Here is a 20,240-nt window from a genome sequence, read left to right on the forward strand (position 1 = left end):
ATTGGCTTTGCTCCATGTGAATTTCACTCAGACAGCGCTCCCCCCGCTTGCCCTGTCCCCCACCTGCATAACGGGCTGGTGAAGGAAGCGATGTGTGTGTGTGTGTGTGTGTGTGGGTGTGTTCCACTCTGACAGTCGCCGGCATTACAGCGCCAGACACCCGAGTTCGATCCTGACTACGGGTGCTGTCTGTATGGAGTTTGCCTGTTGTCCCCATAACCGCGTGGGTTTTCGCCGGGTGCTCCAGTTTCTTCCCACACTCTAAAAAATATACAGGTTTGTAGGTTAATAAGCTTCGATAAATATTGTAAATTGTCCCTAGTGTATAGGATAGTGGTCATGTACAGGGATTGCTGGTCGGCGTAGGCACGGTGGGTTGAAGGGCCCATTTCCTCACTGTATCTCTAAACTAAACTGCAAAAAAACAAACAAAATTTACTGAGTGCAGCAAAAAGTGCATAGAAGAGACATTGGGACAGGTGGATGGGAAAGGTATGGAGATATGGGCCAGGCACGGACAAATAGGACCAGTAGATGGGGCATCTTAGTCGGCATGGGCAATTTGGGCTGAAGAGCCTGTTTCCGTCCTGTACGACTCTGACATGATAAATGAGTTGATTTAAGTCGCTGTTAACATTGAACGAGAGCTTCTGTCAGTTTCTGATGGCTCTGTTTATAGAGAACATGACAAACAACAAAATGTGCTCTTTCAACACATAAAAAAATCTCAGACACCTTTTATGTAGAAAAACGAATAGAGGCTGACACTGTGTCAGAAATGAAGATGAAAAGCCGGGTGGAGAACATTAGTGTACGAGCTCCAAATTGTGGGATGAAAGTGGAGGGAGGTTTTAGAAGCTTTAGTGAAATTAATGAATGGGAGGTTTGCGGTATAAATGGTGCTATCAAGAAGTTTGAAGTTCAATTTATTGTCACGTGTACCGAGGTACAGAGAGAAGAAAGCATGTCAATGTCAATATAAGACTGGAAGGGGTTGCAAAGTTAGCACATGGCTAGATTTTTAACTAATCAGAATTTTCAGCAAAAACTCCTATTACTGATGTTGATATCAATTAAGTTGGGTTATGAGTCATGGAACATAGTGCCTGAATTTTATTTTAACATTTTACACCCAGATTTAAGAATACTGATCATGTCCAAAGTCTTCCCAGTCAGCTATTGTATAGAACACAGCACAGTGCAGCACAGCAACAGGCCCTTCGGCCCACAATTTCTGTGCCAAACATGATGTCAAGTTAAACATGGAATATAGAACATATACAGGATAGAAGAAGACACAGAGTGCTGGAATAACTCAGTGGGTCAGGCAGCATCTCAGGAGAAAGTGGATAAGCAACATTTCGGGTTGGGTCCCTTCTTCAGACTGAAGAAGAGTCTGATGTCTGGAGAAGGGTCCCAACCGTCGCCCATCCATGTTCTCCTGAGATGCTGCCTGACCCACTAAGCTCCTCCAGTACTCTGTGTCTTCTTTTGTAAACCAGCATCTGCAATTCCTTGCTTCTGTAGAACAGTGCAGCACAGGATAGGGCCCTTCGGCTCAGTTTGGACTGTGCCGAACATGATAATAATAATAATACATTTTATTTAATGGGCGCCTTTCATACATCTCAAGGACACCTTACATAGTGATCGGAATAAAAACATATAATCGGAATAAAACAAGTAATTAAAGACATCACAGTGACACAAATTAAAAACAGAATTCAATCCAAAAACAGAAAATCAAAAACACAGTGTGAAAAGAGAGCAGCGGCAGCCAAAGCGTGCCAGCGTCCACTCTCTCTTCACGGCAGCCATCTTGGACACAGACCTACAGGACTACAATTAGACAAAAAAATCATCCCCCCACAGTGGATAGCACTGTGGAGGAAGGCACAATGTCCAGTCCCCACCCCATGTTCACCCCAAAGTCAGGCCTATTGAGGCCACCGCAATTGCCTGTACGGAGGCCCGATGTCCCTGGCCGTTCTCACCGGGTGGTCTTGCCCCGGCGTCGGGAGAGTCCTTTCGGCGGATGGGCCACTTGGAACGGCCGCTTCTTGGTTGGAGCCCGCGGCTGCCGAAGCCGACAAGGCCGCGCCGGTTTGGCGCTCCCAGGCTCCAGATGAAAAAGTCGGCGCCTGCTCTCCGCACTGCCGCCTTGCCGCCTCTACGCACGCCGTCTCTCCGCACGCCGCCTCTCCGCTCCGCAAACCCGCAGCCCGGAGATGTTGCTCACGGAGGTCCAGCTCGCCAGAGCTCCAGCGCGGCGACCCAGGCAAGGCATCGCCCGCTCCGCTCCAGCGCTCCAATGCTGTGCCGCCACCCAGGCCGAGGTGCTGGGTGGTTCCCGCCAAGAAACGGCGCTCCAAGCCCGCTGGTAGGCCACGAGGACGGGTCGACGGGCAGCCCGGAAAAAAGGCTGCCACACCGACCAGGTAGGGACCTATAAATAAAGTAACACCTACCCCCCCCACATTAAAAGACCATATCCCCTACAAACGAAAAAACAGGACTCACTAAAAACTATTAAAAAAAACGAATTTAAGACGGACGGCTGCTGGCTAGCAGCCGTTCACCAAGATGGCTCCTCCTCCTCCGTCGTCAAACATAGAATATAGAATAGTACAGCACAGGATCAGATTCTTCACTCCATAATGACTGTGCCAAACATGAAGCAAAGTCTCCTCTGCCTGCACATGATCCATATCCCTCCATTCCCTGCATATCTACATGCCTATCTTAAAGCCACTAAATGCCACCTCCATATCTGCCTCCACCACCACGAACCACCCTCTGTGTTAAAAAAGCTTAACCCTTGCAACTCCTTTAAACTTTGGCCCACTCATCTCAAAGCTGTGCCCTCTAGTCCTTGACATCTCCATTGCAAGCAAACTCCAATACTGATTACTCTGCACAAAATCATGATTAAAAAAACACAGATTTCACAAGATCCACGATTGGTAAGTAAATTATCTCACTGGAACAGTGAGGCCACACACAAATTGGAGGAACATCACCTCATATTTCGCTTTGGTAGCTTACAACCCAGCAGTATGAATGTTGATTTTTCTAATTTCAAGTAACACCTCCCTCACCCTAGTTGTCCTACTAGTTTCACTGTTTGAATCCCTCGCGTTATCGCCTCTTCCCCAGGTAACAAAGGGCCATTGTGGGCTCCACCCTTCCTTGATCATCTGTTGCCGGCCCTGATTTGTTCTGAACTTTTTCTACCTCCATTTCTCCTCCTCTTTCCCCATCCCACCCCCGCCCATTCAGTCTGAAGTAGGGTTCCGACCCAAAACGTCACCTATCCTTTTTCCTCCAGAGGTGCTGCGTGACCCGTTGAGTTACTCCAGCACTTTGCGTCTATCACTGGAAAAGTACTTTTATTTGATCAACTTTCACAGACAGAATGGAAGAAAGTTAAAGACTGATGAAACTATTACATTCACAGGAGTTTAGGGTATTGTGTAGTTGCAGAACACTGACTTGACATGTACAGAGTAAAATTCAATATCGGCACAGGCACAAAACTGCCGTTAGATGAAAGTATCTGGTTTGACTTGCTGGAGACTAGTCTGCATTCTATTAGACAATCAATACTCCAGTTCGTCTGCACTACTACTAGTACTGTGTTTTCCCCCCAGTATTTAAAAATCTGTCTTCACATCACTTCAGACTGATTAATGTCGCAGTAACCAAATAAAATTTGTTATACAATAGCGATTTAGTCGTATGTGAAGAGAAAGCTTGGTAAATAAAACAGCAACATTTACATTTTGGTAATTATAAATGCAAAGTGAAAACAACACGAAGAACTAGAATTCGGAAGAATTCTGAAGAGGTCTGAAGAAGGGTCTCGACCCGAAACGCCACCTATTCCTTCGCTCCATAGATGCTGCTGCCCCACCCGCTGAGTTTCTCCAGCATTTTTTGTTTACCTTCAAAGAACTTGAATGGTCAGCAAGAGCACAAAGTGCTGAGTAACTCAGCGGGCCAGGCAGCATCTCTGGATGATTTCGATTGGCGATGTTTCAGGTTGGGACCCTTCTTCAGACCTGCTGACCCATTGAGTTACTCCAGCACTTTATGCTCTACACAAGATTCTAGCACCTACAGTCGCTTGTGTCTAGATTGGCCTGCAGTCTGTTTAGGTATACTGCGCAATCCAATTTCAACGAAAGGCGTAATGTTGTCAAATCTTTGTTGTCAATTAAGAGCCAAGAGTGTTTAACTGTCATATGTATCGGCAAGGAACCAATTAAGATTTTACTTGCTACAGCTTAACGGGCCTGATGATGCAATAATACACAAATATATATATAATAATCAGTAATACAAGGGAAGCATCATGGTGCAAAACCAAATTCTGTCGTGCAATCAAAGTTGCTTAGTTTACTCTATTGTCACGTGTACCGGGGTAAAGTGAAAAGCTTTTTGTTGCATACTAACCAGTCAATGGAAAGACTATAACATGATTACAATCGAGCCATCCACAGTGTACAGATACATGATAAAGGGAATAAACAATCTTCTATGTTTAGGTGTCTGGAACGAGCTGCCAGAGGAGGTTGTTGAGGCAGGTACTATTACCATATTTAAGAAACATTGAGGCAAGTACACAGCTAGGATATGAGCCAAACGCAGGTAGGTTGGACTAGTGTAGATGGGACATGTTGGACGGCGTGGGCAAGTTGGGCCGAAGGGCCTGATTCCACGCTGTATGACTATGAATCTCACACAAAACCCATGAAAAACATAAACACAGTAAAATAGCAAGAATTGTTACCATTGCTCAAAAACTGAGACCATTATTAAGAACAACTAACAATCGAGAGATTTGCCTTTAGGCAATTTCTGTTTATGCTTGCCTTCTTCAGTCTGTTCGTGTTGGTCTGGAGTCTATCAGAGCTGGAGAATATAAACTTCTAACCTTTATGACATCTTTCAAGTGATGACAAATTGCCTCTCTTTTTCAGTTCCTGAGAGTAATCTATATTAATAGCACACAACCTTAAAATGTAAGGTGCATACATGCACTCCATTAGCAAGGTTAAATCCCCAAATACACTGGGTCATCTCGATTTCAACAAAGCTGACCAAAGATTATTTTAATTTTGGAATGAAAGTTTTGATGAGAAATTGTACAGAGCAGGTAGCCTTGATATTTACAAGGAGGTGAGGAAGGAGGGTGGGGTGTCACAGCTTGCTACTAAAACGTGAGCCTTGGATCAAACCCACATTTAAGTGATATGATTGCATTCCTTTCTCGTCAACACCTTTCCAGATCGCTTTATCTGCGCTATTTTTGGAGACAAAATGTACGCGTATAAAATTTAAAATTAAGCTACATTCATCAACAATTATTTCCAATGAATATACCCACCCCTATACCCCCCTTCTATTTTGATTTTGTGACTAACCAACTTCTAAATTAAGCAATACAACATGTAAGCAGGCCCTTCGGCCCACTGAGTCCATGCCGACCAGCGATCACCCTTGCGCTAGTTCTATCCTACACTGGGGGCAGTACGTGGCGCAGTGAAAGAGTTGCTACCTTACAGCGCTAGAGACCCGGGTTCAATCCTGACTACGGGTGCTGTCTTTACGGAGTTTGTATGTTCTCCCTGTGTCCACATGGGTTTTCGCCAGGTACTCTGGTTTCCTCCCACACTCCACAGACGTGCAGGTTTGTAGTTTAATTGACCTCAGTAAAAATTGTAAAATGTCCCCCGTGTGTAGGATAGTGCTAGTGTACGAGGTGATCGTTGATCGGAGGGACTCGGTGGGCCGAAGGGCCATGATCGTGCTTTATCTCTAAAGTAGAGAGGCCAATGATTAGGGACAATTTACAAAAGCCAATTAACCCACAAACCTGCACATATTTGGAATGTGGGAGGAAACCCACATGGTCACAGGGACAACATGCAAACTCCATACAAACAGCACAGAGGTCAGGATCGCACCCGGATCTCTGGCGCTGTGAGGCAGCAACTCTACCACTGCACCACAATGCCGTTTTGCAAGTAAAAAAATATATAATATATTAATAACTGAAAAATATAAAATCAACACGTTAAAAACAATACAGATTATTACAATAGAGGGCCTGTCCCACTGTACGAGGTAATTCAAGAGTTCTCCCGAGTTTCCCCCGATTCGAACTCGGAGAACTACGGTAATAGCCGTTCATAGGTACTCGGGACTCTTGTGGACATTTTTCACAGTGCTGAAAAAACTTCACGAGTTACTGCGTTTTCCCGAGTACATGCCGTTAGCATTACGAGCCGCTACGAGACATCCACGAACTCCGACGTAGCCGCTTCATACATTCTACGTACTTACCACGAGTTTGATTTTTTTTTAAACTCGGGAGAGCTCTTGAATTACCTCGTACAGTGGGACAGGCCCTTAACATACCCGTAAAAAATGTTACCAAACAGATATGTCACATTGCCAGAACCTTGTAGTGATGTCAATGCATCATAACCAGATCTTAATGTCACAATAAAAAAATCACTGTACATGATAAAGATGTTCCCAAAAACCTCTGGGCCTGGAAGCATATTTGCACAAGCCTAAAACACGCACTTCATACTTTAATCAAGTCTGAGGTTTAAAATTCTACCCACCCACTTAATCCCCCGTATCTCACTGCGCCGAGGCAAGCATCTTATCGGGATGCATCACAGCATGGTTTGGGAACAGTTCCATCCAAGATCGTAAGAATTTGTAGAGAATTGCAGACGCAGCCCAGACCATCACACAAACCAACCTTCCTTCCATTGACTCCATTTACACTTCATGCTGCCTCGTTGAGGCCACAAGCATAACCATGGATGAGTCTCATCCCAGTCATTCTCTCTTCTCCCCTCTCCCATCAAACAAGTGGTACAGAAGTTTGAAAATGCACACCTACAGATTCTAGGACAGTTTCCTCCCAGCTGTTATCACGCAACTGAATCATTCTATCAACAACTAGAGAGTAGCCCTGAGTTACTATCTACCTGATTGGAGACCCACGGTCTATCTTTAATTGGACTTTATCTTGCATTAAACATTATTCCCTTGTAACTGTACACTGTGGATGGCTCGATTGTAATCATGTATAACCTTTCCACTGAGTGGATAACACACAACAAAAGCTTTTCACTGTACCACAGTACATGTGACAATAAACTAAACTTAAAACTAAACACAGTTTAATGGTGGACAAAAATGCTGGAGAAACTCAGCGGGTGAGGCAGCATCTCTGGAGCGAAGGAAATAGGCGATGTTTCGGGTCGAGACCCTTCTTCAGACTGATGTGGGGGTGGGGGGGGGGGGGGGTTGGAAGAAGAAAGGAAGAGGCGGAGACAGTGGGCTGTGGGAGAGCTGGGAAGGAGAGAGGAAAGAAGGAGAAAGCAGGGACTACCTGAAATAGATAGAAACATAGAAACATAGAAAGTAGGTGCGAGAGTAGACCACCAGGTCCGTCGAGCCCGCACCGCCATTCGCTCATGGCTGAACACTAAACAGACACACTTACCCACAAACAGTAGACACAAGACACAAAACACAAGACACTACCCTCCCCTTTATACCGCTATCACCCCTCTCCACCCCAAGAACCTCGTGATCTCCTGGGGGAGGCAAAAAACCGGATAAAAACCCAGGTCCAATTCGGGAAAAAAATCCGGGAAATTCCTCTCCGACCCCAATCCAGGCGATCGACACTTGTCCAGGAGATCACTCAGGTCTTACTATACTAACCATACCTAGGTCCATATCCCTGCCCTCTCCCCGTAGCCCCTTATCCCCTTGGCAGCTAAAAAACCATCTATTTTAGTCTTAAATATATTTAAAGTTTCTGCTTCCACTGCTCCCTGGGGCAGTGAATTCCATAAATTAACCACCCTCTGGGTGAAGAAGTTCTTCCTCATCTCAGTTTTAAAAGAGCCCCCCCTTATTCTGCAACTATGTCCCCTAGTTCTAGTTTCCCCGATCATTGGGAACATCCTCGGTGCATCCACCCGATCAAGGCCCCTCACGATCTTATATGTTTCAATGAGATCGCCTCTCATTCTTCTAAACTCCAAAGAGTAGAGTTCCAGCCTACTTAACCTTTCCTCATATGTCAATCCCCTCATTGCAGGAATTAATCTTGTAAACCTCCATGGCCAGTGAGGCCCACCGTAAATTGGAGGTCAATGTTCATACCGCTGGGGTGTAAACTACCCAAGCGAAATATGAGGTGCTGCTCCTCCAATTTACGGTGGGCCTCACTGGCCATGGAGGCGGCACAGGACAGAAAGGTCAGATTCTGAATGGGAGGGGGAATTGAAGTGCTGAGCCACAGGGAGATCAGGTTGGTTATTGCGAACCGAGCGGAGGTGTGGGGTGAAGCGATCGCCAAGCCTACGCTTGGTCTCACCGATGTAGAGCAGCTGACACCTAGAGCAGCTGATACACTAGATGAGGTTGGAGGAGGTGCAGGTGAATGGTTTTAACAGTGTATAGTTTAAGGTTTATTATTGTCACGTGTACCACGGTACAATGAAAAACTTTGCTTTGCATGCTTTCTAATAAAATCAGATAATACTTCAGGCACTCACTGAACCCTTACGCAAGTCAGATTTAAATAAGGCAGAATCAACCAACCCCCTTCCTTAAATAACTCACTGGGTCTGAAGAAGGAACCTGACCCAAAACGTCACCTGTCCGTGTTCTCCAGAGGTGCTGCCTGGCCCGCTGACTTACTCCAGTACTTTGTGTCCGTCACTGAGAGTATGAACTGTCACAGCGGCGTCCGGCTGCGTCCAGGGCACTTTCTGTGACGCACGGCCTTCTGGGTGAACACCGCCACCATTGCTGGCTTGTTTCCGATGTAAACCTGAGTGATCGTACAGTGTTGTGGAAGTTACAAACTGCCAGAAGTGTTTAAGTAAGTGCGAGTTTCCGCAAGTTGGGGTGTATATGTATACGTGAATATAATCAGGCCAAACTCATGTACAGTCGTGAGAGCCAAGAGGAAGATACAGAGTGCAGAATATAGTTCTCAGCATTGCAGCCCATCAGTTCCACAGACAAAGTCCAATGTCTGCAATGGGGTTGAGGTGAATTGGACAGTACCCTAGCTTATAGAAGGACCATAAAGAAGCTTGATAACACAGTGGAAGAAGCTGGTGGTCAGTCTGAATACCCTACAATTCTATTATTATTAAAGCATGCTTCAAAACACAAGGCAGATTGAGATCACACCGATCCTTTGTCAATATATTTTTCTTATTGATTTCTTTATACAGAATAATGACCTATTTTAATAATGTTAGGACTGAAACAAAAGTTTACACCTCTTTGGCTTTTTGGGTAACATTGGCTTTAACAGTAACTTGTAGACTCAATAGCTTTGATCACAACATCAAGACGTTTGAGAGGCGATACCATCACAACATGACAGATGCTTTTTGCTCTGCCCACCCACGTATTGCAGGCAGTTTCCGTTCTTGCATCTCTTGCTGTTCATGCACTACTGTTCCTATGGCTACCTAGTTCCAATTCACTCGGTTTTCTTGTGGAATGGTGAAACATGTAGAAAGAACAAGCCAAAGTATTACATGCAGAAGAAAATGCAGTTAAAAAGATTTTTTGCCAGTGGAGATTTGTCACGGGTGGAAATGTCAAAGACTACAGGGCATAGCTTTAAGGTGAGAGGGGCAAAGTTTAAAGGAGACATGATGGGCAAGTTTATTACATAATGGGTGCCTGAACATGCTGCCAGAGGTGATGGTGGAGGCAGATATGATGGTGGCATTTAAGAGGTTTTAGATACATTCTTGGATAGTCAAGGAATTGAGGAATATGGATCATATGTAGGGCAGAGGAGATTAGTTTAACTAGGCATTTTAAACATAGATTAGTATGGGTGTCAGGGGTTATGGGGAGAAGGCAGGAGAATGGGGTTGAGAGGGAAAGATAGATCAGCCATGATTGAATGGCAGAGTAGACCTAATTCTGCTCTGAAAACTTGCGAACTTATTAATATTTTTTTCAGCACCGACATTGAGGGACGAAACGCCTGTTAGCATGCTGTACTTTTCTATGGACACAATGAATGGCAGATGATGGTTTGTACAAAAAAGTCACAAAGTGCTGGACTAACTCAGTGGGTCAGACAGCATGTCTGGAAAGCATGAATAGGTAACGTCTCAGAAGAACGTTGTCCATTCATGTGCTCAGGAGTTGCTGCCTGACCCACTGAGTTACTCCAGCAGTTTGTTTCTTGTTTTCTGTAATTTTCTATGCTCTAAATACTATGCACTGTTGAAGAATAAAATAGGGTGTCAGGACATTACCCCAAATTATTAAGGAGTTACCAATGATAGCCAGATAATAAATTGCTATTTATTTATATGCTACCAAGCATGAAAAGAAAGATGAACTAAAGAACACAGCTCCAAACATCTATGTTCAATTCTGCACTTGAAATATCTTCTCCCTTTTCTGTTGCGCTGCTTTCCTTTTACCTCTGTTCACTCCTGAATGCTTTGAGTCTATTGCCAAGTCCATTAGCTTTGCATAATGAAGATTAATTGCTGCATTCATGGACATGAAGAATCTTTTATTTAATCTTCATTCATTAGCTTTCATCCCAGCATTCTTGTACACATCCCCCTCTGAAAGAGTCAAGACTCTCACTGATCCACAGTGTTAAGGATAAGAGCAGCAACCCACAGTAACCCATACAGACATAGAACATAGCACGTGGAAGTGTACAACACAGGAGCAGGCTCTTCAGCCCACAATGTCTCTGCTGAACTTGATGCCAAGATAAACTGATCTCCTCTGCCTGCACATGATCCATATCCAGCCATTCCCTGCATATCAATAGACAATAGACAATAGGTGCAGGAGTAGGCCATTCGGCCCTTCGAACCAGCACCGCCATTCGCTGTAATCATGGCTGATCATCCACAATCAGTACCCCATTCTTGCCTTCGTTCCATATCCATTGACTTTGTTATCTTTAAGAGCTCTATCTAACTCTCTCTTGAAAGCCTCCAGAGAATAGGCCTCCACTGTCTTCTGAGGCAGAGAATTCCACAGATTCGCAACTCTCCGTGAGAAAAAGTTTTTCCTCATCTCTGTTCTAAATGGCTTAGCCCCCTATCCATGTTCCTATCTAAAAGCCTCAAATGCCACTATCGTATCTGCCTCCACCACCAACCCTGGCAATGCGAACCGGGTACCACTATTCTCTGTGTAGAAAACATTGCCCCTCTCACCTTAAAGCAATGAGGCTAAGGGCTAAGGGCTAAGGGCGGCATGGTGGCGCAGCGGTAGAGATGCTGCCTCACAGCGCCAGAGACCTGGGATCGATCCTGACTACAGGTGCTGTTTGTATAGAGTTTGCACGTTCTCCCTGTGACCGCGTGTGTTTTTCCCGGGTGCTCCGGTTACCTCTGACACAAATGTGCAGGTTTGTAGGTTAATTGGCTTCGGTAAAATTGTAAATTGTCTCTAGTGTGTAGGATAGATTAGAAATAGGTTAGAGAAATCAATATTCATACTGCTGGGTTTTAAGATGCTCAAACAAAATACAATATAAGGTGCTGCTCATCTAATTTGTATTTAGTCTTCACTCTGACAATGGAGGAGGTCTAGGACAGAAAGGTCCGTGTGGGAATGGGAAGGGGAGCTAAAGTGCCCACACTGACCTTTCTGTCCAGGGCCTCCTCTATTGTCAGAGTGAGGCCAAACTCAAATTGGAGGAACAGCACCTCATATTTTGCTTGGGCAGCTTATAACCCCAGAGGTTTGAATATTGATTTATTTAACAAGTCATCCTTGCATCCCCTCCTCTCTCCGTCCCTCTCCCACCCTAGTTGACATACTAGTTTCAGTGTCCTCCTGTTGAGTTTCGTTGTCTGTATAACTCATTTTCACCCAGCCCACAGCCAACAATGAACAATTTCCTTGATCATTATTACTTTTTTGCATATCTTTAATTCATTTGTTCTATATCTATCTATCACCATCTATATCTCTCGTTTCCCTTTCACCTGACTCTCAGTTTGAAGGAGGATCTCGACCCGAAAGTCTCCTATTCCTTTTCTCCAGAGATACTGCCTGACCCACTGAGTTACTCCAGTTTTTGTATCTATCTATTTATTCATGTTGCCTTCAGATAAAAGAGAAGTATTGTGGCAGTGATATAAAGTGTGCTTTTTTCTCCTTTGTGGAAATAATAATGCATGCAATTTGTTTTGTTCCAACAGTGTTTCTCTAACTTCAAGTAATCCCTTAGTTCCCTCCCTTCCCCCCCTCCCCCCCCCCTCCCCCACCCTAGGCATCCTGTAGAAGGGTTTTGACCGGAAACGTTGCCTATTTCTTTCGCTCCATAGATGCTGCCTCACTCGCTGAGTTTCTCCAGCATTTTTGACTACGTAGCAGTTTCAATGTTCGCATCCCTTCATCCCTCTCGTTATCACACCTTCCACAGCCAACAATGGGCCATCATGGGCTCCAACCTTCCTTGGTCATCTGTTGCCAGCCCTGATTTTTCTAGCCTGATCCAGCCTCCAGTACCCCCCCCCCCCCCCCCATACTTTCAGTCTGAAGAAGGATTCTGACCTGAATCGTCACCATCCTTTTTCTGCAGATATGCTGCCTGAGTTACTCCAGCACTTTGTGTCTAACTTCTGTATAAACCAGCATCTGCAGTTCCTCCTTACACAGTAATAAATAGCAATTTAAAGTACTGTTATCATAAAAGATATAGAGAGATAGGTCGAGCTTTGTAATATATTGCTATGCTTTTCTATTGCTGTGTATGGCAAGAAGACTCTGCATTTCCACCCAATATGTGTTTACGTTGTCTCATTACTGTGGTTACCAGCACTTAAAGGAGTTCATTCATAAATTGACTTCCACATTGACATCAAACATCATCCCCAACAATACAGCACTCTGCAACTGGGTTATTAAAGCTTTGGATGTTTGTAGCATTGACCACTGCTTCAAGCACGTTAGTGGATCATAATTACAGGTGGGCGAAGATACACTATTAGTTTGGCAAGACAGCTCACAAATGACAACCGCTGACAGCTCTATCCTCTCAACATTCTGCTTCAATATGAGACCAGGTTGCCCAAGGAAATATAAGCAGTTTAGAAGGATGAGGGGGTACCTCATTGAAACTTACTGAATAATGAAAGACCTGGACAGAGTGGATGAGGAGATGATATTTCCACTAGTGGGAAAATCTAGGACCAGAGGCCGTCGCCTCAGAATAAAAGGACGTACCTTTACAAAGGAGTTGAGGAGGAATTTCTTTAGTCAGAGGGTGGTGAATCTGTGGAATTCATTGCCACAGAAGGTATTGGAGGCCATCAATGGATATTTTTAAGGTGGAGATTGACAGATTCCTGATTAGTAAGAGTGTTAAGGTGTTATGGGGAGAAGGCAGGAGAATGAGGTTGAGGGGGAAAGATAGATCAACCATGATTAAATGATGGAGTAAACCCGATGGGCAGAATGGCCTAATTCTGCTCCTATAACTTATGAACCATGCAACTGCTTATATTTCCTATTGTGATAGGATTTCACTAAGTAAATGATTTGAAGCTATATAGTCACAAAGTCCAGCAGTACGGAAGCAGGCCCTTCAGCCCAACTCGCCAATGCCACCCAAGATGCCCCATCTAAGCCAATCCCATTTGCGGGCATTTGGTTTATATCGCTCTAAACCTTTTTTATCCATATACTGTGCCTGTCCAATGGTCTTTTACCTGCTGGTACAGGACCTGCCTCAACTACCTCCCCTGGCAGCTCGTTCCATATACCCACCATCCTCTGTGAAAAAGCTACTATCAGGTTCCAATTCAATTTTCCCTCTCCCACCTTAAACCTCTGCCCTCTGGTTCTTAATTCCGCTATCCTGGCTAAAAGACACTGATGATTTTATACACCGCTATGTTATACCCCTCAGTTTCCTGCGCTCCAAGAAATTAAGTCCTAGCCTGCCCAAAACCTCCCTAAATGTTATTCCCTTATCATGTATCTGTACACTGTGAATAGTGCAATTGTAATCAAGTATTGTCTTTCCGCTGACTGGTTAGCACGCAACAAAAGCTTTTCACTGTACCTCGGTACACTTGACAATAAACTAAACGAAAGTGAACTAAATTAAAGTAAACTAAAATAACTAATTCCACCCCTCAAGTGCTAGCTATATCTTCAGAAATATTCTCTGCACTCTTTCCAGCTTAACAACATCCTTCCTATAGCAGGGTGACCCAATCCGAGTACTCTAATTCCGGCTTCTCCAATGTGTTACAGTCAGCTTTGTGCAACAAGATGCGGTGGAGGAACAGAAATGACTATTGGGGACACAAGTCCACATGCAACAGCGCAGTAAAATTCCGCATGAATTTCCAAGTTGCTGCTTCCTACGTCTCATTGATAATTATCGATTCCTCTTATGGGGTATTATTCCCATTTTTTGCACCATCTTTTCCTTCCCATCTTCATCATGCAGAATACATTACTAGAAGAATGCAATTTAGACTTCAGAGATACAGCGTGGAAACAGGCCCTTCAACCCACTGCTTACGTGCTGACTAGCGATCATCCCGTACACTGGCATTATCTTACACACAAGGAACAATTTATAATTTTACCAAAGCCAATTGACCTACAAACCTGTACGTCATTGGAGCGAGGGAAGAAACGGGAGCACCCTGAGAAAAGTTACACAGTCTCTACAGGGAGAACGTACAAACTCCATACAGGTAACACCTGTAGTCAGGATCAAAAACGGGTCTCTGGAGCAGGAAGGCAGCAACTCTACTGCAGCGCCACCATGCCAATATTTAATTCACATCTTCCTTTTCCATAAACAGTTAACATAATACAATTATGTAAAACCATATCTATTTATCCACTTGCAGGCAAAAATATGTAATGAGTTTACTTGCAAGTCAGTTGGCTTTGTTCAATACATCACAGCATGCATTATACAATGAATGTGGGTATATTTGCTTTAGATATCACTCCATCGACTTGATAAATAAACTATTGCATTGGGTAAAGGCACAGAGTCTCTTATCCAGAGCAGGGGAATCAAGGATTCGAGGGCATAGGTTTAAGGTAAAGGGGGAAAGAGTTAATAGGAATCTGAGGAGTAACATTTTCACACAAAGGGCAATGGGTGTATAGAACGAGCTGCCAGAGGAGGGACTATTGCAACACAAAGGTGCCATCATGCACTTGCGATGTTCTTCTCCGTTTTCATGTTCTACAATAACATTCTACAATACATAGATAAGCATGTGGCCCCTATGCTCGTGGGGCCCCGGGCAACAGCCCAGCGTGCCCATGCGTCAAGACGGCCCTGGGGATATGGGGCAAACGCAGGCAGGTGGGACCAGAGTAGATGGGACATGTTGGTCGGTGTGGGCAAGTTGGGTCTAAGGGCCTGTTTCCACGCAATATAACTATGGCTGCAAAATATGCTGATTTGGTTGCGTTTGTTGTTCGGGATAAATCATACAGATTTTGAAGTTACATTAAAGCTAAGTTCCTCAAAATAATTTATTGAATTCTGTAAATAAATGATACAGTATCGTTGGTGGTATGCCTACCGTTACTGTTTTTATTCGACCTCCTGGTTGTGCACAGGTCCACCCTGACTTGTTCATTAATAAACCACAGACTTCTCCTTCCGTGCATGGGATCATATCACACCACTGCTTGCTCTTTACAACTCGAACTGCAAATCAACACACACAAAAAGAAAGAAACGGTTAGACCACATTGAGAAATGAATAATTGAAACATTCTTTCACAAGTGTAAAATGAAACTGAGCCGTGCAATGAGTTCACCGGATCACACAATAATGGAGAATAATTCACTTGGTGGGCGGTAGAGTTGCTGCTTAACAGCGGCAGAGACCTGGGTTCCCCTGGCACAGGTGCTGTCTGTACGGTGTTTGCATGTTCTCCCCATGACCTGCGTGGATTTCCCCCGGATGCTCCGGTTTCCTCCTACACTCCAAACACGTACAGGTTTGTAGGTTAATTGGCTTTGGTAAAATTGTAAACAGTTGTGTGTGTGTGTGTGTGTGTGTGTGTGTGTGTGTGTGTGTGTGTGTGTGTGTGTGTGTGTGTGTGTAAGATAGTGCTGTGTACGGGAATCGCTACTCGGCGCGGACTCGGTGGGACGAAGGGCCTATTTCCGCGCTGTTTCTCCAAACTAAACTAAAATGAGAGGTCATTTGGCCTGTGTTAATCATCCATGTTGATGCAGCCAACCTTGTTTCTGCATTGCAGCATTCTGTCACACGAGTTGCAACCCTGGAAACACGACTTTGGTTCAAGCACAAAATGGTGAAAGCTTTCTTTGTAGCTTGATAGCGTCTCAGAGTAAATGAATATGGGGCATTGTAGCCGCCACCCTGGTGGAGTGAGGATCGCAAAAAAGCCGGACATAATTTGTCGCTAAATTGACAGTCTCATTAACTGGCTGAAAGGATCGTAATGACGCAAAGTGGACAAAGCCACTGTGGCACAAGTCTTTTGAGATTGACTTAAATGCACATTGTCAGAGATGATCGTTCAGTCTGTTTAAGTAGGTTATGCATGGCTGAGAATGTTTGGCGCCAAGACAGGATGCCAACGTGAAAAGGGCTTCATTCAGTAACAAAACCAGATCTCAATTGCAATGAGCGCATGAAATATAAATGTGTTTAGTTTAGATTAGTCCACAGATACAGCACGGAAACAGGCCCTGCGGCCCAAATATTCCACACACTAGCACTCGTACAGACAGCACCCGTAGTCAGGATTGAACCCTGGTCTCTGTCTCTGGAAGGCAGCATCGCCTAAAGGTTTGCCGTGCCACTCTACCGACCCTAAAGATTTGCTTCAGTGAAAAAAAAACAAAAGCACAAGATAGACAGACCCTGATGGAACGTAAATTAATTCTTTCCAACTATGTCCCTTCCTGTCTAGGGAAGTTGACTGTGGAGATTTCATCAAAGTGGCTGTCCAATCTTTCAGCAATCTAAGCAGAATGATATGGCGTGAAGGGAAACCAAGGAAACAGAAGATGCATAAACTGTATTCCTAAAGAAGCATGTCTGATATATTGTTCATTGAATGCAATCTTTAAAATGTGACGCAAAGCCAACATTTAAGCTTTGTTTTCATGGTTCACTCGCTAGAATTTCGAAGATTGAGGGGGGATCTTATAGAAACTTACAAAATTCTTAAGGGGTTGGACAGGCTAGATGCAGGAAGATTGTTCCCGATGTTGGGGAAGTCCAGAACAAGGGGTCACAGTTTAAGGATAAGGGGGAAATCTTTTAGGACCGAGATAAGGAAAACTTTTTTCACACAGAGAGTGGTGAATCTCTGGAATTCTCTGCCGCAGAAGGTAGTTGAGGCCAGTTCATTGGCTATATTTAAGAGGGAGTTAGATGTGGCCCTTGTGGCTAAAGGGATCAGGGGGTATGGAGAGAAGGCAGGTACAGGATACAGAGTTGGATGATCAGCCATGATCATATTGAATGGCGGTGCAGGCTCGAAGGGCCGAATGGCCTACTCCTGCACCTATTTTCTATGTTTCTATGTAAAAGAGTAACTGGGTCAATTCCTGGGATTAGAGACACAGCAAGGAAGCAGGCCGATCGGCTCATCGAGTTGATGCCCATCATTGATCACCCGTTCACATTAGTTCGGAGTTGTCTCACTTTCCCATCCACCCCTACACACTAGGGTCCATTTACAGGGGCCAACTAACCAACAAACCCGCACGTCTTTGGGATGTGGGAGGAAACCGGAGCACCCGGAGGAAACCCATGCGATCACAGAGAGAACATGCAAACTCCACCCAAGGTCTGGATCGAACCCGGATCTCTGGTGTGCTGAGGTAGCAGCTCTACCAGCTACACTACTGTCCAGTCTCTGCTGGTTTAAAAAAATACATTTTACGTTATGTTAAGGAAGAGGATAGAAACATAATGGTCACTAGTTCGATGTTATCCAACTTTCTCATCCACTCCCGACACACTAGGGGCAATTTACAGTCCAAGCAACCTACCAGTGAATTTATTTGAAAAAAGTACTAAGCATAGAAACATTGAAAATAGGTGCAGGAGTAGGCCATTTGGCCCTTCAAGCCATTCAATATGATCATTATTGATCATCCAAAATCAGGACCCCGTTCCTGCTTTCTCCACATATCCCTCATTTCTATTGGCCCTATATCTAACTCACTCTTGAACATACTGCTCCCTCTTCACACTGTTTTTGATTTTCTGTTTTTGGATTGAATCCTGTTTTTAATTTGTGTCTCTGTGATGTCTTTATTACTTGTTATATTCCGATTATATGTTATTATGTAAGGTGTCCTTGAGATTTTGTATGAAAGGCGCCCATTAAATATAAAATTTATTATTATTATTATATCCAGTGGATTGGCCTCCACTGCCTTCTGTGGCAGAGAATTCCACAGATTCACAACTCTTTCGGTGAAAATGTTTTTCCTCATCTCAGTCCTAAATGACCTACCCCTTATTCTTAAGCTGTGACCCCTGGTTCTGGACTTCCACAACATCGGAAATGTTTTTCCTGCATCTAGTCTGTCCAATCCCGTGAGAATTTTTTTTCTGTTCCTATAAGATTACCTCTCATCCTTCAAAATTCCAGCTAATATAAGCCTAGTCGATCCATTCTTTCATCATATGTCAGTCCCACTCTCCTAAGAATTAACCTTGTGAACCTACATTGCACTCCCTCAATAGCAAGAATGTCCTTCCTCAAATTAGGAGACCAAAACTGCGCACAATACTCCAGGTGTGGTCTCATTGTAATATATTCACAGATTTTACACATATTGATTTTAATAGACCGGCACATTAGCGCAGCTGTAGAGTTGCTGCCATATAGCGCCACAGACCTAGGTTTGGTCCTGACTACAGGTGCTGTCTGTACAGAGTCTACACGTTCCCTCTGTGACTGCGTAGGCTTTATTTCTCTCCTCCCACATTGAAATGAAGCTGCCAATTCAGGCACAGAAGCCCACAAACACTGGAAGTGTTCTCAACCCTAAATCATTCTCTTTCCACTTTGCTGTCTGACCTGTTGAGTGCCTCAAACATTTTTTGATTTTATTTCAAATTTTATAAATTCAAGTTTCATAGCGTCCTCAGCTTTTTTGAGATATTTTCAGGGATATTGAGTGATGAATAGGTATTGGTCAAGGCACTAGGATACACCATAACTCACCATCCAAATTATTTTATGGGATCTTTACCTGAGAGAATAGACAAGGCTTCAGTTTTGGGCATCCATCTACATTTTCCCTCATTGTTATCGACTTCAGGAAACATGGTGGAGAACATGTCACAATCAGCATCAATGGTGCAAAAATCAAAACCGTCGAAAGCTTCAAGTTCCTTGGTGTAAATATTTCCTCTGACTCTCAGTCTCGAGAAGGGTCTCGACCCAAAACATCACCCATTCCTTCTTTCCAGAGATGCTGCCTGCCCCGCTGACTTACTCCAGCATTCTGTGTCTATCTTCGTTGTAGGCCAGCATCTGCAGTTCCTTCCTACACATTTTGTCTACTCCACTGCAAAATCTCCTCAAGAAGTACTTTGTTCTCTTCCTCTCTCCAACGAGAGTTCTGCAATGTTCTCTCTCGCTGCTTCCCCTCTGTGATTCCTCCTGCTCTCCGGCTATCTCAGTGTCTCCCTCTCCCCTGCCTCTCAGTGTGGGGAAGGGTCTCGACATGAAACATCACCCATTCCTTCTATCCAGAGATGTTGCCTGTCCCGCTGAGTTGCTCCAGCATTTTGTGTTTACCAACAACCTATCCTTGACCAGCCACATTAAAGCTATGGCCACAAAAAGCACTTCCTCAGGAGACAAAGGAAGTTGGGCATGTCTCCAACAACTCGTGCCAACTTCTACACATGCACTGTCAAAAGCATGCTGTCGGGTTGCGTCATAGCTTGGCTTGGGAACAGCTCTGCCCAAGTGTAAGATAAGAGAATTATGGACGTAGTCCAGTCGACCCCACAGCCCAGACTCCTCACCATCGACTCCATCTACACTTCACGCTGCCTCAGGAAAAAAGTCAACATAATTAAGGACAATTTTCACCCTGGTCATTCCCTCTTCTCCCCTCTCCATTTCGGGCAGAAGACACAAAAGCTTGAAAGCACTCACCACCATTGCTTGGCCTCCACAGC

At 44.4% G+C, this 20,240-nt stretch overlaps 1 protein-coding gene and 1 long non-coding RNA gene across 2 annotated transcripts in view; one reads left to right on the forward strand and one right to left on the reverse strand.

The window, feature by feature from the left end:
* The window catches only part of LOC116986818 (chemokine-like protein TAFA-5), a 192,334-nt gene that overhangs the window by 73,422 nt on the left and 98,672 nt on the right, over window positions 1-20,240 (reverse strand). The window contains exon 3 of the mRNA XM_033042541.1: window positions 15,627-15,754. Coding sequence (XP_032898432.1) covers window positions 15,627-15,754 — 128 coding nt within the window. The remainder of the gene's footprint in view (window positions 1-15,626; window positions 15,755-20,240) is intronic.
* The window catches only part of LOC116986819, a 19,736-nt gene continuing 19,074 nt past the window's right edge, over window positions 19,579-20,240 (forward strand). Inside the window, exon 1 of the long non-coding RNA XR_004415575.1 lies at window positions 19,579-19,589. This is a non-coding gene — a long non-coding RNA (uncharacterized LOC116986819). The remainder of the gene's footprint in view (window positions 19,590-20,240) is intronic.

This window comes from Amblyraja radiata, chromosome 24 (assembly GCF_010909765.2).
Source record: "Amblyraja radiata isolate CabotCenter1 chromosome 24, sAmbRad1.1.pri, whole genome shotgun sequence".
In the NCBI taxonomy this organism is placed as follows: Eukaryota; Metazoa; Chordata; class Chondrichthyes; order Rajiformes; family Rajidae; genus Amblyraja; species Amblyraja radiata.